At 60.6% G+C, this 24,282-nt stretch overlaps 1 protein-coding gene across 1 annotated transcript; it reads left to right on the top strand.

The window, feature by feature from the left end:
• Positions 1 to 5,920: 5,920 nt before the first annotated feature.
• On the top strand, positions 5,921 to 21,850 carry GAL3ST2 (galactose-3-O-sulfotransferase 2). Its single transcript, XM_032413105.1, has 4 exons — positions 5,921 to 5,976; positions 18,862 to 18,945; positions 20,096 to 20,360; positions 21,032 to 21,850. The coding sequence occupies exons 1-4, from the start codon at positions 5,948 to 5,950 to the stop codon at positions 21,848 to 21,850; spliced, it is 1,197 nt and encodes a 398-aa protein (XP_032268996.1). The 5' UTR covers positions 5,921 to 5,947.
• The last annotated feature ends 2,432 nt before the right edge of the window (positions 21,851 to 24,282 follow it).

Genomic DNA, 24,282 nt, shown 5'->3' with positions numbered 1-24,282 from the left:
CACACAGTACACGCAGCCCCTGCACAGATGTAGTGCACACGTACGGTACACGCGCACACAGTACACGCAGCCCCTGTGTAGATGTAGCGCACACGTACGGTACACGCGCACACAGTACACGCAGCCCCTGCACAGATGTAGCGCACACGTACGGTACACACGCGCACACACACAGTACACGCAGCCCCTGCACAGATGTAGCGCACATGTACCGTACACACACGCGCACACACAGTGCACGCAGTCTCTTTGTAGTTGTAGCGCACACGTGTGGTACACACGTGTGTACACGCACTCCATGTGTAGCTGTAGTGCACACGTATGGTAGACACATGTGCACACACAGTACACGCAGTCCCTGCATACATGTAGCGCACACGTATGGTACACACACACAGTACACGCAGCCCCTGCACAGATGTAGCGCACACGTACCGTACACACACGCGCACACACAGTACACGCAGTCCCTTTGTAGTTGTAGCGCACATGTGTGGTACACACATGCGTGTACACACACTCCATGCGTAGCTGTAGTGCACACGTATGGTAGACACGTGCACACACAGTACACGCAGTCCCTGCATACATGTAGCGCACATGTATGGTAGACACATGCATACACTATGCTGTCAGGACAGCGCCCCAGACCCACGGAGTGCTGGCCGCCTGCCTTCATGCGTGTGGCGAACAGGCTCTCCAGCGGCCGTGGGCTACCGTGAGTCCCGGGGGGGCGTCTCTCCGAGTGCAGTGAATTCCATACCATCCTGCCTCTCACGGCCACATGGCCACAGCAGACATTATGTGAAAAGAGCAGGAAGCCGGCCTGTCAGGAATGTTGACAAAGCAAAGCCTGTCTCCAGACGCGAACCCGGCTCCCTCTGGGACCAGCTCTGCAGCAGGTGGGGCTTCTGCCGAGAATAATCCCCGGACGTGCCTGGAGGAGTTGAGGCGTGCTCTTGTATCTGGATTAGGAAGACCTTATGATTTTCGCCTTACGCCTCTAAGCTGCTGCAGCACAAGAAAAGGGTGTACTATGGAGGGACCAGTGCCCCTCACCGCTCCTGGCCGGTGCCTGCCAGGCCCCCAGTTGGAGGGGCCCAGGGCGTAGCGAGGAAGAAGCCCTGGCCAGGGGCCTGAGCTGCTGGTTGAGGGAGGGAGGGAGCGGGCCTGGCGGTCTCAGCCCAGGGAACACTGGGGACCCAGGAGGCTACCCACCCCTCAACCCCAGGGACGTGGCTGGGGGCTAGGCAGCCCTCCTCAGGCCTGCAGGGAGCAGAGTCCTTGGGGGAGCTGACTTCCTATAAGCTCAGAGCTGTGCTCTCTGATGATTTTGGGCCCTGAGGGCTTGGAGGAAGAGTTTGGGGGTCCTGTGGCCCCGTAGGGCCCCTGAGGGCATCCATCAGGGTGCTGCCCTGTGGAGGGGAAGAGGTGACAGGCTGTAGGACACTGTGCCCACTGACCAGTGACTGTGCTCATGCTGGACATAGTCCCAGGACTGACCCTCACGGGGACTGGGGGTACACTCAGCAGGCTTCTCCCACCCTGTTCCTCCCTAGTATACCACCTGCCATCCTAGGCTTGAGGCCCTTTGGACCTCAGGAGTTGGGGAGAGCCACTGGGTCTTGTCCTGCCAAAGGTTCAGGCCCCAAAGGCCAGGTGGGCGGTGGGGACATGGCCTGTTCCCTGGGGTGGTGAGGAGGAGTGTGCTGGCTGGATCCCCCCGCCCCCCCGGGCAGCCGTGCCTCGCAGTGGCCCCTGGGCGAGCCTCCCATGTGCACTCACGTATCCTGCCCCCTGCTCTGTGGGGACAACCAGAGTCACTGTGAAGTTTCTAGAATAGCTCCTGTGCAGGGGTGTGTGAGGAGGGAGCTTCCTGGGTAGGTCTGGCTCCTGGCTCCCCTCCCTGCTGGCTGTGGCCCGTGGGCATGAAAGTACGTGCTCCATGGGACGGTAGCCCAGTCAGATCATGTCCCTTCATTTCTGGGCAGAGTGTGCATGGCCCAGAGCTTCTTCCGGGTGCTGTGGCTGTGGGCCTTGGACAGCAAGGGAGGTGGGTGGCAGGTGGATCCGAGAGGGTGCAGAGACAGGAGGGCTGGGACCTGTTTGACCTGGCTGCTTGCGTATTTACTCACCCTTGTCCCCAGAAGCAGAGAAATGGGGGGCAGTACCTCTTCCCCAGGCTCTGGTCATGCTCCCAACTCGGGCCCCAGGGAGAAGTTCGCGTATGTGGTTCAAAGCCAGGGCCCCAAGGGCATGCTCTGTGGACACAGGCTGGCAGAGGTCCTGGCACTCCCTCTCCTGGGCCCTGGGCCAGCAAGAAGGGCGTGCCTCCACATCCGTCCATCCCCTGCAGGACCAGACTGCACGCCCAGCACGCGAGTGGGAGCCCAAGCAGGGCCACGCGGTGGAGGCACCCTGCCCATGCTAGGTGGCCCCTCCTGTGAGGCAGGCCAGGAAAGCGTGGACAGGGACCCTGTAGCTGGGCAGCATGGAAGTGACCATTGGGCCCTCCGGGTGTGGTTCTGCACCTGCTCCCAGCATCCTCTGGAATCCTCTTGCTGTGGGTAAGCTAGAGCCCCATGGACCCTGCTCTCGTGGGGGCTCCGGGCCACGGCCCATGCGCCACGATGGTTCCTTCCCTCCGTCCCTGGGGCTGGGCCGCTGAGGCTCCACGTCACGTTGCTTTGTCCTGTTCTGCTCCCCAGCCCCAGTCCGAACTGGGGTGTGCAGCGAATGGCCTCGAGCCTCAGCCCACTCTTCCTGCCCGGATCCACGGGGAGGGACCCCAACTGCAGTGCCACATCCCCGGGCCCCAGCATCTGTAAGTGCGGGGATTGGAGAGGTGACTCCCGGCTGACTCCTGGCTGATGACATTCTCGGTTTGGGCAGCTGGGTGGAACAGCAGCGTCCCCCTTAAAGGTGGAGCAGCGCGGCCCCCCATGACTTCATGGAGGGCAGGATGTGGGGGCTGCACGGTGTGTCCAGGTGGAGAGTTGTCTGCCACCTGCCATCAGAATCACGACTTTGGGCCACAGGCATGGGAAATTGGGGAAGGGAGGCAGTGGGGCGTCTCTGGGGGCCCACATCCACGCTGCCCTCTGGGCCTCCCCGGACAGCCTGTGGAGGGTGACGTGGTGCTCCCCCATCCAGGGCCCTCCTCAGAGTGGACGCTGGGGCTTGTGGGTGCATCGCAGCTGAGGGGCAGCAGGACCCCCTCTGAGACTGGCCATCCCCACCCTGTCCTGCCTGTGGGGTCGCCCGGCCACAGGGCACAGGGAGACATCCGCCCCACGTGGGGCCTCTGTGGGGGCTGGACAAGAAGCCCACTGTCCTCTCACTGAGCCCACCACCTTGATAGGGGCATCCCAGGGTGGTGCCAAGGCCCCTTGTCTGCCCCATCCCGGCTCCGGGCCTTGGAGGGTCGAAGAAAGGGTCATCCAGCTAGGCCTCCCAAGTTCAGAGCCTCGTGATGCCGCTGCGGGGTGGGCTTGCGTCCCCAGGGTGGCTCCCGTGGGCGTCTCCTCCCCCGGAGCCCCCGCCCCCGCCTTCCCCACCCCGTGGTCAGTCCTTGCCCTGTCCTCCCGAGCTCAGCACCATCCTTCATTGTCTCCCCACCCCCCTTCGGCCTCCCAGCCCCCGGTGGCCCTCCAGCCTGCAGGGCTCTCCCGGGTCTCGTGGCTCCAGACACCAGGTGCCTCCAGCCGCAGCGCCCCTGGGCCCTGAGTCACTGCCCGGGCCATGGCGGGGCCAGGCCTCAGGACCGGCAGCTCTGTGGCTTCTCCAGCTGCTCAGGATGGAGCCGGGCGCTGCTCATGGGGCTTGGCACGGCGGTCTGACCACCATGTGCCGGAGAATCTGGCCCCGGGAGGGGCAGTGGATGCCCACCTGGGAGCTGGTGGACAGCCAGGGTCACAGAAGCAGCACATCAGGAGGAAGGGAATCGTTCCCAGCAACCACGACATCAGCAGCCCCGGCAGGCAGGGAAGTGGGGTTTCCGTGCTGGAGAGCCCTGGCCCTGTGCCCATGTGGGGGCTCCTTCCGTCTCCAAGTGGACAGACGGATGGCTGCCTGTCAGCCAGAAGGGTTCTCTCCCTGACGGGGCCGGGGGCCCTGCTGATGGGGATGCAGGACATTTTGAAGCTACAGTGATAGCTGTTTGCCCTGCTTTATCAGCCCCACGGTGGCCCTTCCCAACGGCCAGGCAAGCACCTGCATCCCCGCCCGGGGAGGGGTGACCCCAAGGAAGCAGAGGAGACCCTGCGCTGCAGGAAGGACCGGGCATCTCTGGACTGGGCTCCCTGGTGTGGGGAGGGGGCCGAGGACACGGTGGCCAGGACTGGACGAGGAACTCGGGCAGAGGGGAGGAGGGTCCACAGTTTGTCCAGGGCCCGGGGCCAGGCCCCTCCATCTGTGAGCACCCTCCCTGGGGCACCTGGGTTGGGCCTGGGGGTGTTGCACAGGATGCCCCACGGATCACACCCACCCCTAGGAGGGGCCTCCCGTGGGGGAGCTACTCCCCACCCCCTCCGTGGGCCGTCGCTTTGTGGTGGCCCCACACCCTTCCCCTTGACCTTGGGCTTAGCCATGTGGTTTCGTGGGTTCTGAGGTATAGGGCCTGGTTTGCAGTGGGGGGTGAGGTGCGCTCTGGCCTCCCTGTGACCCTCCTGGAAGCGAGCTGTCTGAGCGGCTGCTCGGGCCCAGAACAAACCCCCAACCTGCAGCGGCGCGGTGGGCCGAGCCCCAGTCCCTCAGACCCACGAGCCCGGGGATGGGTGCCTTTGCTCCAGCTCCCTGAAGACCCCTCCTGGAACCCCAGGGATGGTGGAAACAGGCCTCATCCTTCCGTCCACCCCATTTAGTTGAGGGTTGTCCTGGGGGTGCAGACTCCCTGCCCTCTGAGCTGGACCCAGGAGTTGTGTGATGCTGCATGTGTGGTGGGGAGATGCTCCCACTGGCCGATGAGGGGATGGAAATCCCGGCAGCAGAGGGCGTGGGCCGGTCCCCAGCCTGGCCTCCGCCCATGGCACCCCTCTCCTCCTCCAAGCCCTCGGCCCACCCACCTTATTTCTAATGCCCCCACTGTGCCACCCGGCCAGGGCGGGGAGGCTGCTGAGGGGCTCGGACAGTCTGGGGACTGGTTGGCCCGGAGAGGGGGCCGTGTGGGAAGGGGGCTCACGGGCCGGGGGGTGATGTCCTGTAGCTCGCTGGCTGGCCAGGACGCAAGAAACTGCAGGTGCTGGGCGGCCAGTGTGGTGAGGGGCCTCCACCGAGTGCCGCCTTGTTAGCTCTTATGGGGTTTTCGTACTTTTCTGATGGACTTAATGCTTGGGTGAGAGCTGCAGGCCATTTCCCCCTGCCGTCTGTCCTTTGTCTTCAAAGTGTATTTACTTATTTCCTGAAGTGAACTTGCATGCAGTACGATCTACTCATATTTCTGTCTTGCATTGCAATGTTCTTTTTCTAAAGTGCTTTTCCATCCCAAGATGTAAAAAAATAGTTAAACTTTCTCCCAGCATAAAGCGAGCTTTGAAGAAGGAGAGGAAGAGAACAGGTCTTACCTTTGATCTCGTGTTTCCCTTACTCATCCTCCGAGGGATCACTGACCCTCAGGCTTCACCTCATGTATGAATATTCCCATCTCACCCTGAGCTCTGGATCCAGAGGCCCTTGAAGCTGCCCACGGCTCCCCAGCCCACCCTGGGCTGACCGACCCCTGGGAGTAGGTGGGAGCCTGGTGGGGGGGCGAGCCCGACTCCCCGCGTCAGCCGGGCCCCAGGGAAGTCCAGTTCTTCCTAGAAACCGAAGTCTAAGCTGTCCAGCTGGGGTGGAGGGTGGGGCCTTGCACCTGAGCCATAAGCCAGCTGCCCTGGGAGTCAAGTTCACGTTCTGCCTGGTGCCTGTGTCCAGGGGCCAAGAGCCGGCTCCGTCCGCCTGGCCCGCCAGCATGCTGCCCCTGCCAGGGGGCACACGGAGGTAAGCTGGGGGTCGCTGCGTCAGCACAGAGACAAAGCCCGTCTTTAAGTCCTGGGTAGTCTGAGGACCTGGCAGAAGGAAGCTGTCCGTGTCTTTGAAAGGGAGTCGCTAGATTTGGAGCTCTTTCTCTCTAATGCTGCCCCAAACTCACCGTGCTGGGGCTTCATTTCAGACAGTGAGTGACCCCTCCCTGTCTTCCCAGGCCCAGCTCTGGTCCTGGGCCTCTGAGGGGATATGGGGCCCAGAGCCAAGAGGACGACAGTTTGGTGTCTGGGCTCAAGGCCTGGGTGGGTGGCGGCTGGGGGTCCGGGACTTCCGGGCCTCGTTCCTGTAGTCCCCGTGCCACAGCCAAGTCCCCGTATTTGCAGCAGGGGCTTCCCCGCATCGGTGGAGTCGGCAGCCTGAGCCCCTGGTCCTTCAGGCCGGTTACCTGTGTGTGTTAGGGTGCTCGCTGGGGTTCCGAAGGGCTTAGAGCGAGTCCCCTTTACAGGGTCCAGGTGCCCGGCCCTGCCGGCTCTGGGCCATAAGCGCTATGTTTCCTCTTGTATACACAGAAAGAGTTGGATGTTTTGACACAGTTTAGGTGTGGAGGGGAGGTGGAAATGTGTGCCTGGAAATGCTCTGCATTCTCCTCCTCTGTCTCACCCCACATGCTCTGGGGAGAAGCCAGTGCTTCTGGGTGCCCCCCCCACCGTGGGCCCCGGGCTTGGGCATGACCAATCTCTTCAAGACGTGACTCCCTCCCTCAGGTGAGGACCAGGGTCCCCCAGGAGCCAGCCGAGGGGGAAGGTCCAGGTGTCCCCCTTCCGCGGAGGTGGATGGGGTCAGCGTGCTGTGAGGAGGAGACATGGAGGCTTGGGAGGGATCGCTCTGTTAGCTGGAGGCCAAGCCCGGGGCCCACTGGCTGCTGGGCCTCTGGTGACGTGGAAGGCGAGGGGCCCCCGGGGAGCCCCAGGAAGCAGACTGCCTGGTGGGGCAGCAGGATGGTGTGTCTTAGTCCTGCCGAAGGGAACCATCTCACACAGGGCTGGAGCCACAGCGGCTTCGTGTGCCCCGGGCTCCCCGGTTTGGCTCAAAGCCCAGGAGGAAGGGTCTCCCTGGGTGGTTGTGGCCACATCACTTACTAGCCCCACAGCCTAAGAGGCACGGACCACCCAGAACCTCTTGTTTATTTTCCTCAAATTGTGCAAACGTTTGGAGGCTCTTCCCGCGTAGGCCAGTGTGCTTGGCGGGTTGACAGGTGAACTGAGCCACGGCCCTGAGGGCAGGGGGACAGTCCCAGGCGGACCTGGCCAGGTGGGTACACAGAGGCCCTGGGCACAGGGAGGGGACTGGGCAGACATGGCCGCACGGGTATCCAGCGGCCCTGGGGGTCTGAGGAGCTGCCTGGAGCAAAGACAAGACCTTCCCCACCAGGGGGTGTGGTCTCAGTGAGTCCCGGGCTTGTGATGGATCAAAGCACAGTCCTCCTCAGCTGCCTCAAGGTTTGGAGCAGCCCTGGACGTGGGTGGCATCCCCAGCAGGCTCCTGTGGCCCCGGGTGGCAGAGTCCCTGTACGGCAGAACGGAAACCCCAACGTTCCAAGTCCTGGTCCTGAGAATTTCACGGGGGCGCCTCCTGAAAACCTGTGTGTCAGCTCTGTTTCTGGGAACTGAGTAGCCGCTGGAGTGCTGAGCCCTGAGGAGTCCAGCCCGTGGGGGCTGTTGACCCCGTGTGTGACCCCGTGGGAGAGGTGTGTGACCCATGGGGGCTGTGGCTCCAGGCCTTGGGGTCAGTTCTAAGAGTAGTGGGGGGGGCGGTGCAGGGGGACCTGGGAAGAGTCTGCTGGTGCCCAACCATGGGGGCCGCGAACGGGCTGGGGCCCAGAGGGAGGGTGCGGGAGCGGGAGCCGGGGTGGGGGCTGACCGCCGCAGCCGGGACGCCGCCCCCAGTCTGTGGTCCGGTGGGTTAGTGCTGTTAGGGGTCACCAGTGCTCCTGGGAAAAGCCTGGCTTCTGCCTGAAACCTGTCCCCCCGCCACAGTAAGTGTGCTGGCCTGTCTGTGGGCATCCCTGACTGAGCCATGGACGGGTGTCCGCTGAGCTGGCTGGCTGAGACAAAGTGCCCCCTACCCCGGTTGGTGCAGGTCTCCCGGAGGCTCCTGCTCGAGGAAGGGGCGTGCTGGCGGGGCATGTGGGTCTGGGGACAGTGGACCAAGGAATGAACCATCTGGAAGACACCCTAGAGGGGCGCTCCTGCCGTGCTCAGGAGCAGTCAGGCCCACGCCTTCCGGAAGGCACTGTGTTTGCAGCTCTGAGATGTGGCCGCCCTGACCCCTGTGGCTGGTGCCCCGCGGGCCTCGTCTGTGCTGGGCAGGAGTGGGGTGGGAGGAGGGCGGAGGTCTGAAGACTGTGAGGTTGTGTCCTCCCCACTCCTGGCCCCGGAAGAGGCTTGGCTCCCAGCCTCCCGGCCAGGCACCCCTTGAGGGCTGGGCCAGGTCTGCCCCGAGGCTTCTCAGAGCCATGGAAGCTTCTGGGAGGGACAAATGGGACGTGCTTTGCAAGTTGTCTCCTATCTTCCCAGCATTGCGGTCCACCGGTGCCCGCCCAGGAGACAGGAGGCAGCAGCCTCGTATTTGGCCTCTGCAGCAAAAGCCACGACCACTGGCCGTCCCGGACTCCTGCCTGTTGGCCGTGCACGCTGCAGGGGTCCAGAGGGCAGGGCTGCAGCCCTACGGCCTTCACGGTGCTCTAGCGGAGGCAGGGTGTGGCCAGCACGGGACGCCACCCTCCACGGGGTCTGCTGAAGGGACCTGATGCTGCCTCCCCCCTGGAGGCCACCCCGGGAGCTCAGGGGGACCGGGAGGCCCTGCCTGCCCCCATCAGACCCTGAGAGGGTCCACTTGCCGGTGTGGCAGGACTTCTCGCCTCTGCCGGTGGGGCGTGGGCGGCGCCTTCCCTGGCCCACCGAGGCAGCAGGTCTCTGGGTCTGCGGGTCCTGAGCCCAGGACGCTGGCACCTGCGGGGCCAGAGGAGGGGCCAGCTACATGGCCCCCGTGCCCACAGCCCCGTGGCCGCAGGGCGGGCAGGCATCAGGCAGACTTTGGGGTCCCCTGAGGTCAATGAGGGGGGTGCTGCAGAAGGGGTGGGGCCTCCCTGGCTGCTGATGAGGAGGGAAGGTGCAGGCCAGGCGGGGGGCGGTGTCTGGCTGCGTGGGGCTCTGACGGGAGGGCCTGGCACAGAGGGGGCGTCCTCCTGGCTGGCCTGGTGGGTTCTGGGTTTGAGGAGCTGGTCAGCTCGCTGTGGGAGGCTCAGGCTGAGGAGGGCCTCGGGGACCAAGCTCTGCCCAGGTTGCTGGGCCGGGGCCTTGGGGTGTGGCGTCCTTTTCAGTGGGAAACGGACAGGGCGTGGAATCACCTGGGAGTCGTGCCATCCCATGTGGGCTCACCTGACACCCTGACCCCGCCTCACAGCAGAACACAGACGTTCCCGGCTTGTAAGACTGGCAAGAAGCTATTTCGCTCTTTAAAAATGTACACACATGTCAGGGGTACAGAGGAAGAATTCACAATTACAAGTTTTTAAAGTCCATGCTCTGAGAAAAGGAAGGGGGTCCCTTTTCCTTTCTGCACCAGGGAGGATTACATTTATTTTCAAAATGCTGGTGTTTGTCCTTGCACAACTGAGTGCCGGCTGGACTGGGCTCGGAGGTGGGAGGGTGGGGGCGGGGGGTCTGCACTGTGGTTGCTCATCCTCCCTCCTCAGGCAGGGTGGGGGAAGCTAGGGCGCCGAGCGGGAGCAGGGCCAGGCTGGGCACCACCCTCAGGCTCACCCACCCAGGAACCACCCCCAGCTCTGGGGTGGGAGGGAAGGAGGGTCTGAAGCCGCCCCTCCAAGCAGACGGCCTGTCCTGCCACCTGGGGTGGGGGAACAGGAAGGAGTCTGTGCCAGGGCACGTGTGGGGCTCAGAGGCTGGCCAGAGAGGCTGGATGAGGCTGGCTGCAGGGTGAGAACTGCCCACAGCCCGCACGTGTCCCACCCAGACTCGGACACCTGGGCCTGGGGCAGCCCTTCCCCAGGACTAAGCATGATGGGGGCGGAAGCAGGGTGGCACCTGCCGTGGAAGAGCAGATGGGAGGGAGGCAGCTGGGGGGTGGGTGTAGGGACGGGCGTCTCTCCTCTGACACACCCAGCAGACAGTAACGATGTGGCCTGCTCTTCTTTTTCTAGAAGAAGCCCCTGGGTGGAGGGTGGCCCACATGCCCCTCTGTTATTTGGGAGACGTTGAGTTTGGAGGTCTGCCACGCCATCCCTGTTCCTTTTTGGTTTGTCCTTTTTGTGGATGGCTCTGTGCTCCAGACTCCCTGGGCTGTAGCCTCTATCCACCCTGGCACTGACGGAGTCTTCAGCCTGGGAGCTGTGCCCAGCCTCGGGGAGACCTTGGGCAGCCCTGCCCTGGCCTCGCACTCATCGATCTACCGTGGGGGTCCCAGAGGCCAGCTCCTCACTGCGGTTTCTTGGGCTGCTGAGCCAGGGAGGGGCCTGCAGCCTGGTTTTCTGAGGATGCAGTCATTCAGGCCAAGTGTTTGGCTGTGGGGAGGGAGCCCTGGGAAACGGTCAGTCCTGTCCTTGGCCCCCACTAATTAATTTACCGCACCTGCTCCCCTGTGCTCTACGGTGCACTTGCGGCTCAGTGAGGACCATGTGAAGGGTGAACAGTGCGGGGGCTGCTTTATCTGACAACTTTGGATCCTACACATGAGCTCTGAGTCGGGGCCCTGGATGTGCTGAGGGAGAATGTGTTCTACGAAAGCCCGTGGTTGGGTCCGGAGGCCCAGAGGACAGACAGAGGGCTTTGTAACCTGACCATTGTGTACACGAGTGTGTGTGGGGGGCTAGCTCTTTCTAGTCCGTTCTGCTTCCCTCAGGCCGTGGGGCCACCGAGAGCCACCGAGGTAAGAGTCAGAGTGGCTGGGCAGGTGGCCAGGTGCATTTTGTGGGGCTGAGTTGTCAGCTCCTGAGATGAGGCTCAGTATTGTTCTTCTAGATTTTGGCTAAAATTGGTTGGCTACTGGATGTCCATCAGACACGTGTCCTTCTACAGTCCCAGTGAGGCGGATGTTCGTCTATCAGGAGCTGCTCAGATGGGACTCTGTGTGTTTGTGTGTATGTGAGAGATCCTGGATAGAAAAAATCCATTTCCATAAAAAGCCTCGTGAGTCTCCCTCATAGTAAACAAGCTCAGTGAAACCAGAAGCTCCCTGAACTGGTGATGGGGATGTCTTAACACTGTTTATTATCCATGATTTTAGATCTTTGATTGGTTCTTACCCAGATGCCAGGGAACTCTGCCTGAGGGACCAGAGGGCAGACCCACCTGGGGTGCTCCCCGTCCCCCGGCTGCTCACCTGGGGCTCAGGGGCTCCCCGCCCCCCTGGCTGCTCACCTGGGGCTCTGGGGCCTGGGGACCTTGAGTTCTCCCTGGGTCCCATCGGAACCGGGCCAGCACCGCGTCTGATGGACGACATTGGCTGTCAGGTCTCTGCTGCCGGGGTTCTGGTGTCACGGGCTGGGACTATGTGGCCCCTAATGGCAAGGCTGACCGAGAGCCTGCTGGCCCCCTGGCCACTGCTGGAAACGAGCCTTGCAGACATTCCTGAGGCAGGCAGCAGGCCCATCGCCTGGACTCTGGACCTGGAGCCCCCTCCCCGGTGATTCCAGATGCAGGAAGTCTGAGACTCTTTGGAATCTGTCCACTGAGCACGCAGGCCGACCCCCGAAGGAAAGGGAGCTCGGCAGAGACCCTCGTGCTTGAATGGCGAGGCCCCGGGGGTTGTAAGAAGCCCCTTTCAGCTAAGACCCCTTGGAAGCCATGTCACATGGTAATCATTTCCAGCTATATTTATTTATTTATTCCCACAATTATTTGCTTTCAATTTTTTTGGCAGCTGAGCTCTTTAAGAATATTTTTTAATTTTTTTTGATTGTTTTAGACAGTCTTATTGACGTGTAATTCACATACCAGACGATGCACCCATTTAAAGTTGCGCATGCACTGGGCTCTCCTCACAGAACGTGTGTCTGTGAGAAGCTCTGTGTGTGAGGAGCGCACAGGCCCTAGGGGGCTCGGGCACCCCATCTCGCCCCTCGGCAGAACATGCTGCCCACCTGCAGGCCCGGAAATGGCTCCCGGCCGCGGCCCCAAGACTTGGCCACCTGGCGCCCTGGCGGCTCCAAAACCCAGGACCCTGCGGACCCCGTGGCTGTTTGGACCAGAGGGCCTTTCGGCAAAAGAGGAGCCTCCCTTTACAAACAAACAGATTTCTCTGAGGACTGTTTGTTCCAATCGTACAGCTGGGAAGAGCTGAGACAGATTCCTGTTGCCTCAAGGCCAAAGGGGTGACTGTAAATGTTGAAGCAGAAATCTCAAACAGAAGGTCAGCGTGTGCCGGAATTTTACTGAGCCCCTCTGCAAGAGGCCAGTAAACACTGGGTTGGTAGAAGGGAGTTTTCTGTGGTGGATCAGTGCGGTGTTTGAGTAAGTTCGTGGGGTAGAACCAGCCTGGTTGACGTTCCTTGTGGACCTTACCCAGGTGGGGTTACAACACTCCCATATGGGGCTGTAAAACCATAGCCGGCCGGGGTTACAACAGTCACATGTGGGGCCGTAAACCTCTGTGGCTTCCTCAGCACTCGGGTCCAAGGGGGCCCCAAACTACCTTCCCCGGGAGGGAAGGGTTCAGTGGAAACAGCTCGACTAGTGCAAGAGCCCGTGACTGTGTAACCCCATGACCACGGTGTGGCCTTCTGGAGGACCCCTCTTTGGTCACTCGCTGCAGGTGCCCAGGCCCCCTGAGAATCACGCACGCCCAGCTGGGGCCCCGCTCCCGCACTGGTGGTGTGGGCGAGGGACAGAACATGCCAACGCGTGGCCTCGCTTTGGTTTTGTGTGTGCAGTGTGGACGGAGCAACTGAGGAAGTACGGGAGACTCCGATTCTGCCTTCTCCCATGAGGTTGAGACCACACTGCTGTTCAAGAAAGGGGGCGAGACGCAGTAGGAAGAGGTTCCTTCCAAAAGCTGCAGGCTTGGGGTTTTAGCTGAATTTGGGGCTGGACATACCAGTGTGAGCTCATGAGGGATTTTGGCCTCTGTCGCCCGACAGGGCCCCGAAACTACCACCTTCCCTGAGCAGGGAGCACCCCGGCCCGCCGATGGTGGTCCCTAAAGACCATTCCTGCCAGTAGGACCCAGGGCCCCTTTGAGATGCAGCTGGCTCCGGGCCTGGGCCAGGAGCGGCACAAGACAAGCCCGGACGGCAGGGGCACCAGAATTGTGGAATGAGACCTTGGCGCATGGTAAACAGGTGGCGTGGTGGCGTGGCCGGAAGTGGCCGCCGTAATGTGTAACACGTGGTCTTCTTCTCTAGTGGTAGGCTCCCAGAAATGGGAGCTGGATAAATATTTCATTGACAGCGGCAACGAAAGCTAGCAAACCAGGATACTTGCGATGTGAGGCGCAGGACCTCCGTCATGAAAACAGCCAGACTGTGATCCGAGCTCCCAGGTTGGCAATCTGGTTAAAGAGGACACAGTGCTTCCGGTGAGAGGGCAACATTGTAATGAAGCCCCGCCTCCACGTCTGCACCAACATCCCCCCATCTCCATTCCCGGGCTTCCAGGATCCCCCAATTTCTGCCCGCCCCACAACGGCGCTGCTCTGACCTGGCTCTCTCTACTGGACACCTGGCTCTCGACCACGGCCACGTCCTCCACCTGGAGTCCCAGCCCTGCTCCGTATGGAGGGACGCTGACGCGCTTCTTTGGTTGCCCAGCTGGGCCGCGGCGAAGGCTGCACACGCGGGGACGGTGGGGGCCTCTGGGAGCACAGCTCTGGGCCACAGGCCTCTTCGCTGCATCCTGGCGTGGGGCCTCGGGCCGGGCACGCGACTTCCCTCCGCCCAGTGGCTGGCAGCCACCCGTGGGGCCTCCACAGGGTAGAGCAGGTCGGGTGCTGAGGTTGGGGATCCGTGGTGACCATGGGATGAATCCTGGGGCACAGCACAGGGCTCTGTGCATTTTAATTCGGAGGTCCCAAGAGGTGGTGCCAGTCGGGACACCAGTGACAGCGAGGGACAGCCTTGGGCTCTCCACACCGGCCACGTTGAAATGTGGCCCATGTGGCCTGTATTCTGATTGATGGCGTGAGGTGGAAATCCAACCTCATCCTTTCCGAGAGCTACGCTCGTGCCGTCTGCTGTGCCCCCTCTGCCCCCTGCCCAGAAAGCCACCTGCCCACCCCCCGCCCCTGGGCTCCTTCCGTCCTGCACAAACACCGAGGAGCTGATTTTCTAGGCCTTGTAGTATAGACAGGGCGCTCCTGTTCATTATCACTTAGAATTTCCCTGGCTCTTACTGTATGATTTGCTTCCATTTGAACTTTAAAGTTGACTTACTAGTTAAAAATTTTCTTTTGGGAATTATGTTAAACTTCCAGAGTGTTTTGTATTTTATTTTATTTTATTTATTTTTTAAAGTAGGCTCCACACCCATTGTGGGGCTTGAACTCACAACCCTGAGATCAAGAGTCACATGCTCTACCAACTGAGCCAGTCAGACACCCCATTTTTTTTTTTTAAGATTTTATTTATTTATTTGACAGAGAGAGACACAGCGAGAGAAGGAACACAAGCAGGGGGAGTGGGAGAGGGAGAAGCAGGCTCCCCGCGGAGCAGGGAGCCCGATGCGGGGCTCGATCCCAGGACCCTGGGATCATGACCTGAGCCGAAGGCAGATGCTTAACGACTGAGCCACCCAGGTGCCCCCCCATTTTTTTTTTTTATTAAACATTGAGAGCGTCTCTTTCCTCCCTGAAAGATTTTGTTTATTTATTTGAGGAAGAGAGCACAAGCAGGGGAAGGGTCAGGGGGACAAGCAGACTCCCCACTGAGCAGGGAGCCCGATGTGGGGCTCGATCGCAGGACCCTGAGATCGTTACCTGAGCTGAAGGCAGACGCTTAACGACTGAGCCACCTGGATGCCCCTAAACTTGAGAGTATTTTCTGCAGAAATATGGTCACCTCCTTTCCCCCAGGATGGAGGGGTGCTGGGCACAGCCATGCAGGGGTGAGGGCCTCCTGTTGCTCTTCGTTCAGGCTCAGGGCCAGACGGCTGTGACTGGGCATGCTGTGCCCTCCTCCCCACTCCCCTGGGTGGTGCGTGGACAGACATTCCACCACTGAACCGTCAGCCCGTCCTAATCCACTTTTATGCCAGGGGAAGGTTAAGAGAGGTGTCCTATTAACCAAGTCTGGTCTCCCTGCTGCTCCAGTGTCACCCTGAGGGAGGTGCCCACCTCTTGCCTGGTTCTCCTAGGCCAGCTTCTCAGTCCTACTTCCCCTTAGTTGGAATTCCTTCCCCATTTGCTTGTCACACTCCTATGCACTCTGTAAAGCCCTATGTAAAAACCCCCGTCCAAGCAGGAAGCTCCTCTCTGTGTCCTCTCCAGATGCTAAGCTCTAGAGTCCAGCTGTGGCATCCAGTCCCCTCATAACCTGTGACTTGACCTCCTAAGGGCCAGGGACCCCATGGCAGAGCCCGCTCGGCCCCACTTCCCCTGCTCAGTGGCCTTTTTGGTACCTGTTGCTCCTCCATGTTGCTGGAGCCCATGAGACGTCTGACCTGCTGGGCACAGCCTGTTGGGGAGACTCAGGCCCGGGAGTCAGGCTCCCGGAGAGACCCATCTGTCCTTTTCCGTCTTCAAACACAGGGAAATCTGCAACTCTTCCTCTGACCGCAGATCTTGTCCAAGGAGAGGCCTGGGAGTCTGCTCCGTGGTATCGCATGTCTGTGCGGAACAGGTGGCCGGGAAGGTGTTCTGGAGAAGGCTGTGAAAACTCGGAACCCACCTGGGAAGGACAGTTGTGGAATCTTCCTGGGCGTGTCTGCCCAACCTGGAGGCAGGGGTCTGCGCTGGGCAGCCCCTCCCGGGTCACCCCTCTCAGAGCTCAGAATCCAAGCCCTGGTCGTCATCCGCAAAGTCGGTCTGTGTAGGTGCTTCCGCTCTCCAAGAAGTCAGGATGCAGAACGAATCTAGTCAACAGTCCACTAAACCATATAGGTCACTTGTCGGATGGCCGGGCCACATGTGGGGCGTGACGGGGGCTATGGGCTCCAAAGAGTTTGCAACCCCTCCTGGCGGCATTCTGACTCAGGCAGAAGAGCCCCCTGCCTCTCCCCAGCTTAACTCCCGTCTGCACAAGGGCAAGGCGCTGGTGAGACGTGCGGGGGTGGTACTGTCCACTGTCGAGTGAGCAGGTCCACGTGGTTCTCCGCCGAGCAGCCACGTGGGAGGTCAGCTTGCTGGAAATCACGGCCCAAGATACCTCGATGCACATGGACGTTTTCAGTGCTCGAGGGCTGGAATCAGTAACAGGCAGCAACATAACGGACATTTATCAGTCAGATGTCAGGAAAATAATTGGAAACCTGGACCGCCCGAGGCCCTGCAGACGGGGGCTTTCCCAGCTTGCTGCTGTATGCCCGTAGGTGGGGGGCCGCGGCTCCATGTCCCGGGCTGTCGGGCTCATGAATCCTGTCTGCAGAACCTGGCGTCTGGGAGGTGCCTGCCACCCCAGTGTTGGGATGAACAGAGGGCTGACTGCCGGGTAGCCCTGGGCTGCGAGGGGCCCTGCTGCTGGCCTGGCCATGTGGGTCCCGGGCCACCAGCCAGGCCACATCTGAGGCAGCCACTTGTATTTCTTTCAGAGATGTGTCTGCCTCCATGAGCAGGTCCAGCTTGGGCCCAGTCGGCAGCCCACCATTCCCACAGATTTACAGAAATAGAGCTATATAGACACTCACCACCTTCTCCCTGTTTCCCCACCACAGAGGCTGTAAACACTTGGATAACGCTTTCTCAGCACCCTCTTGCAGCTAGAGGTGATCATGTGACCGAATTTTGGTCAAGTAGAGGTTTGCTAGGGGCTTCTAGAAGGCTTTTTGAGTCTTTATCATGGCTGGCCCTGTCCTTTCTCCCTTCTTGTTGATCCAAATGTTGATGTGATGTTTGGAACTTGGCAGCCATCTTGTGACCATGAGGCAACAAGCCTGGAGAGGGAGAGATGTCAACGTCCTCAATGTGGAGGGGCTGAGTCTGTCAGAACCAGCAGCCTCCCCTCTCCAGACTCCTAGATTGGTGAGGAAAATCCGCCATTGTTTTCTGATTCTTGGGACCAAAGAGCTAAGTGACATGGCATTTTTATGCTGACGAGCAAATGTGTGTCACAGCCCCCACAATTCCTTGAGCTTTGACTCCTTTTCCAGCCACTGGCTGGTATCTCCACTTGGGGGTCCCAGCACATTTTGTACCAACAGATTTGCTCCCCCACCTTCCAAACCTGTCCCTGCCGCATCACTCTCTCTCCTCCATCCCATGCCATCTCAAACTGGGAAGTCTACAGCAGGGGGAGGGAATGTGTGCTTGGCTTCATTTATTCACTCAGCAAATGTGACCTGAGCATCTTGCACATACCAGTTGCTCTTCCAGGGACCGAGGAGCTTACGCACCAGTGGGCAGCACAGACTATAAGCGGACAGATTCGTATGCGACCCCTCCGGTGGCAGGGAGGCTGGGGCAGAAACAAGTCAGGGTGGTGGGCACTCCTGCAGGAGGGTCAGGGAGGTCACTGGGGAAGGTGGGGATGGAGCAGAGACCAGAGGAGCTGGGGGTGGGGCATGCAGCAGCTGAATCCTCCATAAGCACAGAGGCCCTGAGGCCTGATGTATGAGGAGTAGAGGAAGGGGGTGGCTGGAGAGAGGAGGGGCCTGGAGAGTCGCTTTTTAATTAAGGGTGTGGGTTTGAGCACACTGGGCTTCCGAATGCAAGGGTCATTTGGGCTGCTGAGGGAGAGTGGGCTGCGCATGGGAGAGCAGGAACACACGTGGACCACCGGAGCAGCAGGCTGCCATGGTCCCGGGAGGCTTGGAGGAGGAGGTGAGCAGCTGTGGCTCAAGACTGAAGGTGGGACAGATGGGAACTTTGTGGGGCCACAAAGCCAGAGCAGGTTGAAGGAACCGCTGTCCACCAAGGGCAAGGGGCTTTGGGGGGCAGATCAGGAGCTGCAGTCTGGACCCTTTGCCGCCCCAGTGGGGATTTGGGGCTAGCTCAGGCTGGGGATGTGAATTTGGGGTGGCCTGCACACCAGTAATACTTATAGAGGAGACCAGCAGATGCTTCCCCTCCCCTAACAGGGGCACCTTGGCGGGTGGAAGGCAGGTGTGGGGCCGGGTGGGATGGTGGTTTGGCTGCTGCAGCTCCCTTGTCCAGGGGATGGCAGGACAAGGGGTTCCCCACCTGACTCCGTGGGGCTCCCCTTCTCCCAGTCCTGTCTCTTCCCTGATCTGGTCGCAGCATCGCCCCTGGGTGATGGGGATTGGGAGGGACCCTTGCCCCCACCCCACCTGCTGAGTACCTGGCACGCACACAGACCCTTCAAAGAGCCTCTCTTGTGGGCCCCCCCCCAGTGGTAGAATACCAGGATGTCCTATCTCTCAGCCCCCTCCCCTGCTGTGCCCCTGGGGGTGTGTGAGCTCAGGGACCTCTGTTGGGCCACAGTCTCCCAGGCGACCCTGCTCAGAGCCTATCAGCTCGCCCATCTCCATACCCCCCGCCCCAGCTTCTCTTGGCTCCTGAGCCACGAAGGATGCCCTAGGGGGCCGAGGAGGGGTGGAGTCTGATGATTCAGGCTCTTCCTGGGCCTCAGCTCCCCCACCCCAGGGCCCCCATGGGATGGGTGCAGGTACATACTCAATAGGAACAGATACACAGTGATGGCTGGGGGGTATGGGGGGTGGCACTGGCCCTCCCATGCCCCTGACTGGGGGCTGAAGGGCTCCCTCTTCCCCACAGGTGCTTCCAGGCCGTTTTCCTCCTGGCCCTGACCATGCTCCTGCTGACCGGCATCCTGCACATGGACATGGGGCAGCTCACACAGTGAGTTCTGCGTTGGGTGCCTGCTCCCAGGGCAGTGCCCGCGACCCCAGCCTGTCCACCTCTAGGTCGCACCCAGCACTGGCTGGTGATCATGGAGGTTCATGTCTCTCCACTGGGCCTCAGCTTCCTCCCCCTGTGAGGGGTGGGCCCTTCCTTTTGGGGATCCAATAGCCTTCTGGAGCCCTCCAGTGTCTCCTGTGGGCAACAAGCTGCCCAGGCCTCTGGGCAAGGCTCTGGGAGGGTGGGAGTGGGCCCGGGCTGGGCATGTCTTGGGCAGAGCTGCTGTCTGCAGAGGGTGCCCAGGTGCTAGGAGGCAGGGCTAGGGTCCATGGTGGGTCTGGGAAGGTCAGGTCCCCTGCTCCCCTGCCTGCCGGTGGTTCATCCTCTGTGAGGCCCAGGGTCCACAGGGATGGCCATGTAAGCCCAGTGTTTGGCCTGGCCACTGCGAGGTCTTGTGGCTCCAGGCCTCCTCTCTCTGTCTCACCACCTCTCTGGTTGGGTCTCCTAGGGGGACACCAAACTCCCTGGGTCTCTCCATTCATCCCCCCATTGTCCCCAGGGCTGGCACAGGCCTCTGGACCCTGCCCCCCTCTATCCAGGGTTATCACTGGCCTTGCACTGGGGCCGGAAAGGTACCTGCTGCTCCAGGCTGGAGTTGCAGCTGGGTCGGTGCCGTCTTGGGATCACAAGAGTGGGCACCAGCACCCCTCTGAGCCTGCAGTCAGGTTGGCCGGTCCCGGCATGGAGGGTCAGCCAGGAAACGCTGGATGTGTGGTCCAGGCCACAGGGCCAGAGCCATACCGGGTGCCCTGGGGAGCAGAGAGGAGGCTGGGGGCCAGAGAGGGGGTGCCAGGGCCCAGGGGCCCAACCTGTGGTATGTGGGGGGACACAATAAGCGGCCACTTAGGGAGCCATCAGGTCTGTGCCAGTGGGTCCTCTGGGGTTGCAGTGTTGGGGGTCTCTTGGTGCGTGGAAACACAGTGATCGAGCGAGGTTGGAGGTGCAGAGTCTGGGTGTCACTGGTAGGGAGAGTGTGGGTTAAGGGATCTTGGATGGGGGAGAGGTTGGTGACAGAAGATGGTTTGGGGGTCTCCGGGGTTGGGTGTCCACGGACCCTCCCTGGTTGACAGTGGCCACACTCTCCTCCCAGCCTGCTTGGGGGCCAGGCCGAGGGGCCGCCCGTCATCAATGTCATGTTCCTCAAGACACACAAGACGACCAGCAGCACGGTGCTCAACATCCTCTTCCGCTTCGCGGAGACACACAACCTGTCCGTGGCACTGCCCGCAGGCTCGCGCTTCCATCTGGGCTACCCCTGGCTCTTCCTGGCACGCTACGTGGAGCGCTCAGAGCCCCACGGGCCACAGCAGCGTTTCAACATCATGTGCAACCACCTGAGGTTCAACCTGCCCGAGGTGCGGGGCGTGGAACGGAGGGGAATGGTGCGGGTGGTGGGGCTCGATCCCAGGCTCTCCATGCGGTTGTGCCTTCGAGGTGTGAGCATGCGGGGTGGTCGCGGCCTCGACCCTGGAGAGACTGAGGCCGTGCGTGTGTGCACGTGCAGACCCTGCCCAAGCCTCACCTGGGGGCAGGGAGAGGCCGCCGCGCACCCTGCTCCCCTCCCCCGCTGACAGTCGGCTGCCATCACTCTTGGAATCAGATGCAGGCACCCTCTCGGCCGGCTGCTCTCTCCATCTGCTTCTCTGGACCCCTGCTTTTGCTTCCCAAACCTGCCGGCCTCTTCCTACTAAGGACATTTGCACATGGTCTGCTTTTGAGGGGACACTTCACAACTCCTCATCTGGGTCATTCGCATCTCTCAGTTTAGAGGTCACTTCCTTGGTGGGGGTTTTCCTGATCTGCCTTCCAAAGGCTTGGGGGGGGGGAGAAGAGGATGGGGGTGCTAGGGGAAGGGCGGGGCCCACATCAAGTGTTTGAGGGTCCCTCTGGACAGTGGTGGAGGGTGCGGCCGGGAGGCCGGCGGCCTGCGCTGGCCGAGGGGAGGTGGAAGAAGAGAGCGTCAGCCTCCTGGGCTGCCCCAAGGAGCCCGAGAGTCACCAGCCCTTCCCCCCACATCTCCACACAGGTGCAGAAAGTCATGCCCAGCGGCACTTTCTACTTTTCCATCATCAGAAACCCCGTCTTCCAGCTGGAGTCCTCCTTCATCTACTACAGGGACTATGTCCCCGCGTTCAGGGACGTGGAGAGCCTGGACGCCTTCCTGGCCTCCCCCTGGACCTACTACAACCAGAGCGCGGGCTTGCGCAACGCCCCGGCCAGGAACAACATGTGGTTCGATCTGGGCTTCGACGGCGACGCGCCGGCGGACGACGAGGGCTACGTGCGCGCGCGCCTGGCCGACGTGGAGCGGCGCTTCCAGCTGGTGCTCATCGCCGACCACTTCGACGAGTCCATGGTGCTGCTGCGGCACCTGCTGCGCTGGCGGCTGGACGACGTGGTGGCCTTCCGGCTCAACTCGCGGAGCGCGCGCAGCGTCGCCAGCCTGACGCCCGAGGGCCAGGCGCGCGCCAAGCGCTGGTGCGCCCTGGACTGGCGACTCTACCAGCACTTCAACCGCACCTTCTGGGCCCGCGTGCGCGCCGAGCTGGGCCCGCGGCGTCTGCGCTCCGAGGTGGCGCGGCTGCGGGCGCGGCGGCGCGAGCTCACGGCCCTGTGCCTGCAGGACGGCGTGGCCAAGAACAAGTCGCAGATCACCGACCCCCAGCTGCGCCCCTTCCAGTCGGGTCAGGCCGACATCCTGGGCTACAACCTCAGGCAGGGCCTGGACAACCAGACGCAGCGGATGTGTCAGAGGATGGTCATGCCTGAGCTGCAGTACGTGGCCCGTTTGTATGCCCTGCAGTTCCCGGAAAAGGACCCCAAACGCATCCCCTTCCTGGAGTAGAAGGACAGCGCCAGGGACAGGGTCCCCGTCCTAGCCCCTCCTCCCCCCCCCCCCCCCCCCCCGTCATCCCTGGGAGACCATGGCACCAATTCGTGAGGAGGGGGGCTCCTGGGACAGCTGCTGGTCAGGGTGAAGACCCCTCTGAAGGCACCCACCCGTGATCCATCCTCTTGGAGGCACTGAGAACCCCACTCTGGGACAGTAGGCACACTCGGTCCGAGGGTATGAACCTGGTTAACAGGTAGAAAAGACTTACAAGGTGGGAAAGTCACTGATACTAAATTACAAGTTGACAAACTGCCCCGGGAAAGAACACACGTAGGCACATTGACCATCAGAAGAACTCAAACCCAGGGGATCCAGCAGGGCCTTGGGCAGCAGTCCCCGAAGGACCCCAGGTGGCTCCCTGAATGTGCTGGCTGTGCGACATGGTGCTGGTCACAGAGACCTTGTGGGACACCCACTGGCAGCCCTTGGAAGCTGGTATGAGGCAGCAAGGATCTGGAATGTTCGGCTTCCCATCTAGGGCTGGATGAGGCTTCTTTGCAAGTAAAGAATGGCTTTAGGTTGAGAAATGTTGAAACTGCTTACGAGACAAATGGTTTAACCGGAGTGAAAGCTGAGGAATTGTGCCGCAGCTCCCTGTTGGGGTAGCCCCCCTGGAATGTGTGGCGTCTGACCTGCTAGAGGAGCTCCCATGGACCTACAGCAGACCCCGTTGTCCTGGAGACCACCTTGGATGCAGTCCCAGAGGAGGCTGGCTTCCAGGCACCCCTGTTTGTCAATTGCAGGGAGGGACTGAGGGTCCCCTGCCTAGTAGGACATGATCCTGGCTGCCTGGGGGCCCAGAGGTTAGAGTGGGGTGCATACCAGTGGCGTAGACCCTGTGTCCCTTCTGCCCAGTACCCACGGTCTTCTTCCTTCCACGTGAGGGTCCTCAGCCGTGAAGACCCCAGGAGCCTGGCCGGGGCACCTGGGGAGGGGCTCCGTGTGTAGGCCCTCGCACGAGTTGTCCCGGCCAGCCTGCCAGCCAGGGTGAGGGAGACAGGTGGCCACCCCCGTCCCCGCCACCACAGCAGGGCGTCTGTTCTGGCACACCGATCAGGACCACGGAGTTACAGTAGAAATTCGAGGGTGTTTGCTCTGCCCTTGTGGCTGGTGGGAACGTAGACTGGTTCTGTCTCTTTGGGAGGAAATTCGGGGTTATTTATTACAATGTAAAGTGCGTGTGGTTTGCAAGAGAGCTCGGAAAACAGCCCGCTCGGGAACTCCATCCAGAAGGGAGGTTTCAAATGCTGAAGTCATCTGCAGCCGATAAACGTTGGGAGCACTGAGTCTGCAGAAACTCCCTTTAGGCGGGGGGATTTCGGGGCCTTGGTGATGCTGAGGGGGGGTTGGGGGGGCAGGTGGCCCGGGAGGGTCTATGATGGCCACGGAGGACGGAAGACGCCCAGGAGCCAGACCTTCTGATTTTTCAAGAGAAGCTGGAAATACAGGTTTTTATGTGAACTCTCCACATTTAAAAAGGCTGGTGTGTTAAAACATTAAGGGGGTGGGGAGGAGGGTGAATAGGGGGAGGGGATTAGAGATACAAACGTTCGGTTTAGCAGTGAATAAGTAATGATGATGACCAGGGGAGAGCATGTAGTCTGTCACTCTGCAGTGTCTTGTGTGCGGACAGACGGGACCACTTGTGGCTGTGGGCGTTTTGTGATGTCCCTAATCGCTGGGTCACTGTGTTCTAACGTGACACTAATATGATGTCGTATGTCCACTATACTTCAACGAGGAAACAAAAAACAAAACAAAACCCACAGATCTCTTATTCTGTTTGTAGAGGAAAGGTGATTGTAACATAGGAAAAACAGCGAGCTCCTAGACTGATTGACACGAAAGAGTGTTAATAGCTTACTTATAATTTTTTTCTCACCATATTGTTGAAAGCTTCTATGAATAAAAGTTTCTCAAATGATTAAATTATTTATTAAGCATTCTTCGGTGTTGTTAAAAATGAAAAAACAAACAACAAACCAAAACCCCAAATCCCTAAGCAGAGGGAATGAGGCCCGTGTGTGGGGCGCCTCCTTCCATGGCCCCAGTGGGCATCCTGCTTAGACAGCCCTGCCTGGACCTGGGGGCTTTGGGGGCTTTGGGGGCTTGGAGGCTCAGCAGGGGGCCCATCAGTCTGCACCAAGCCCGGTCGTGGGTGGCAGGGGAAGGGAGATGGTTTGGGTGAGGCCCTGAGAGGTGGGGAGATTGTACTTGATGTGGAAACGTTGGGGTCCGGAATGAACAGCTAAGGACGAATTCTTGAGACATCTTTGGTGCAAAAAGGTGGTTTTATTAAAGCACGGGGACAGGACCCATAGGCAGGAAGAGAGCAATGGGGCCATGAGGAGTAGCCCATTATATACTTTCGAGTTGGGAGGGGG

The sequence above is a fragment of the Phoca vitulina genome, unplaced genomic scaffold (genome assembly GCF_004348235.1).
Source record: "Phoca vitulina isolate PV1807 unplaced genomic scaffold, GSC_HSeal_1.0 scaffold1, whole genome shotgun sequence".
In the NCBI taxonomy this organism is placed as follows: domain Eukaryota; kingdom Metazoa; phylum Chordata; class Mammalia; order Carnivora; family Phocidae; genus Phoca; species Phoca vitulina.
The sequence above is the reverse complement of the archived record's forward strand: the minus strand, read 5'-3'. Positions and strand labels throughout refer to the sequence as shown.

Bases quoted from the DNA above. Each gene is read 5' to 3' on its own strand.
- GAL3ST2 (XM_032413105.1), top strand. From the start codon at position 5,948: ATGCTGCCCCTGCCAGGGGGCACACGGAG. The intron at 5,977-18,861 runs GTAAGCTGGGGG...TCTTCCCCACAG, and splicing joins CTGCCAGGGGGCACACGGAG to GTGCTTCCAGGCCGTTTTCC. The intron at 18,946-20,095 runs GTGAGTTCTGCG...CTCTCCTCCCAG, and splicing joins GACATGGGGCAGCTCACACA to CCTGCTTGGGGGCCAGGCCG.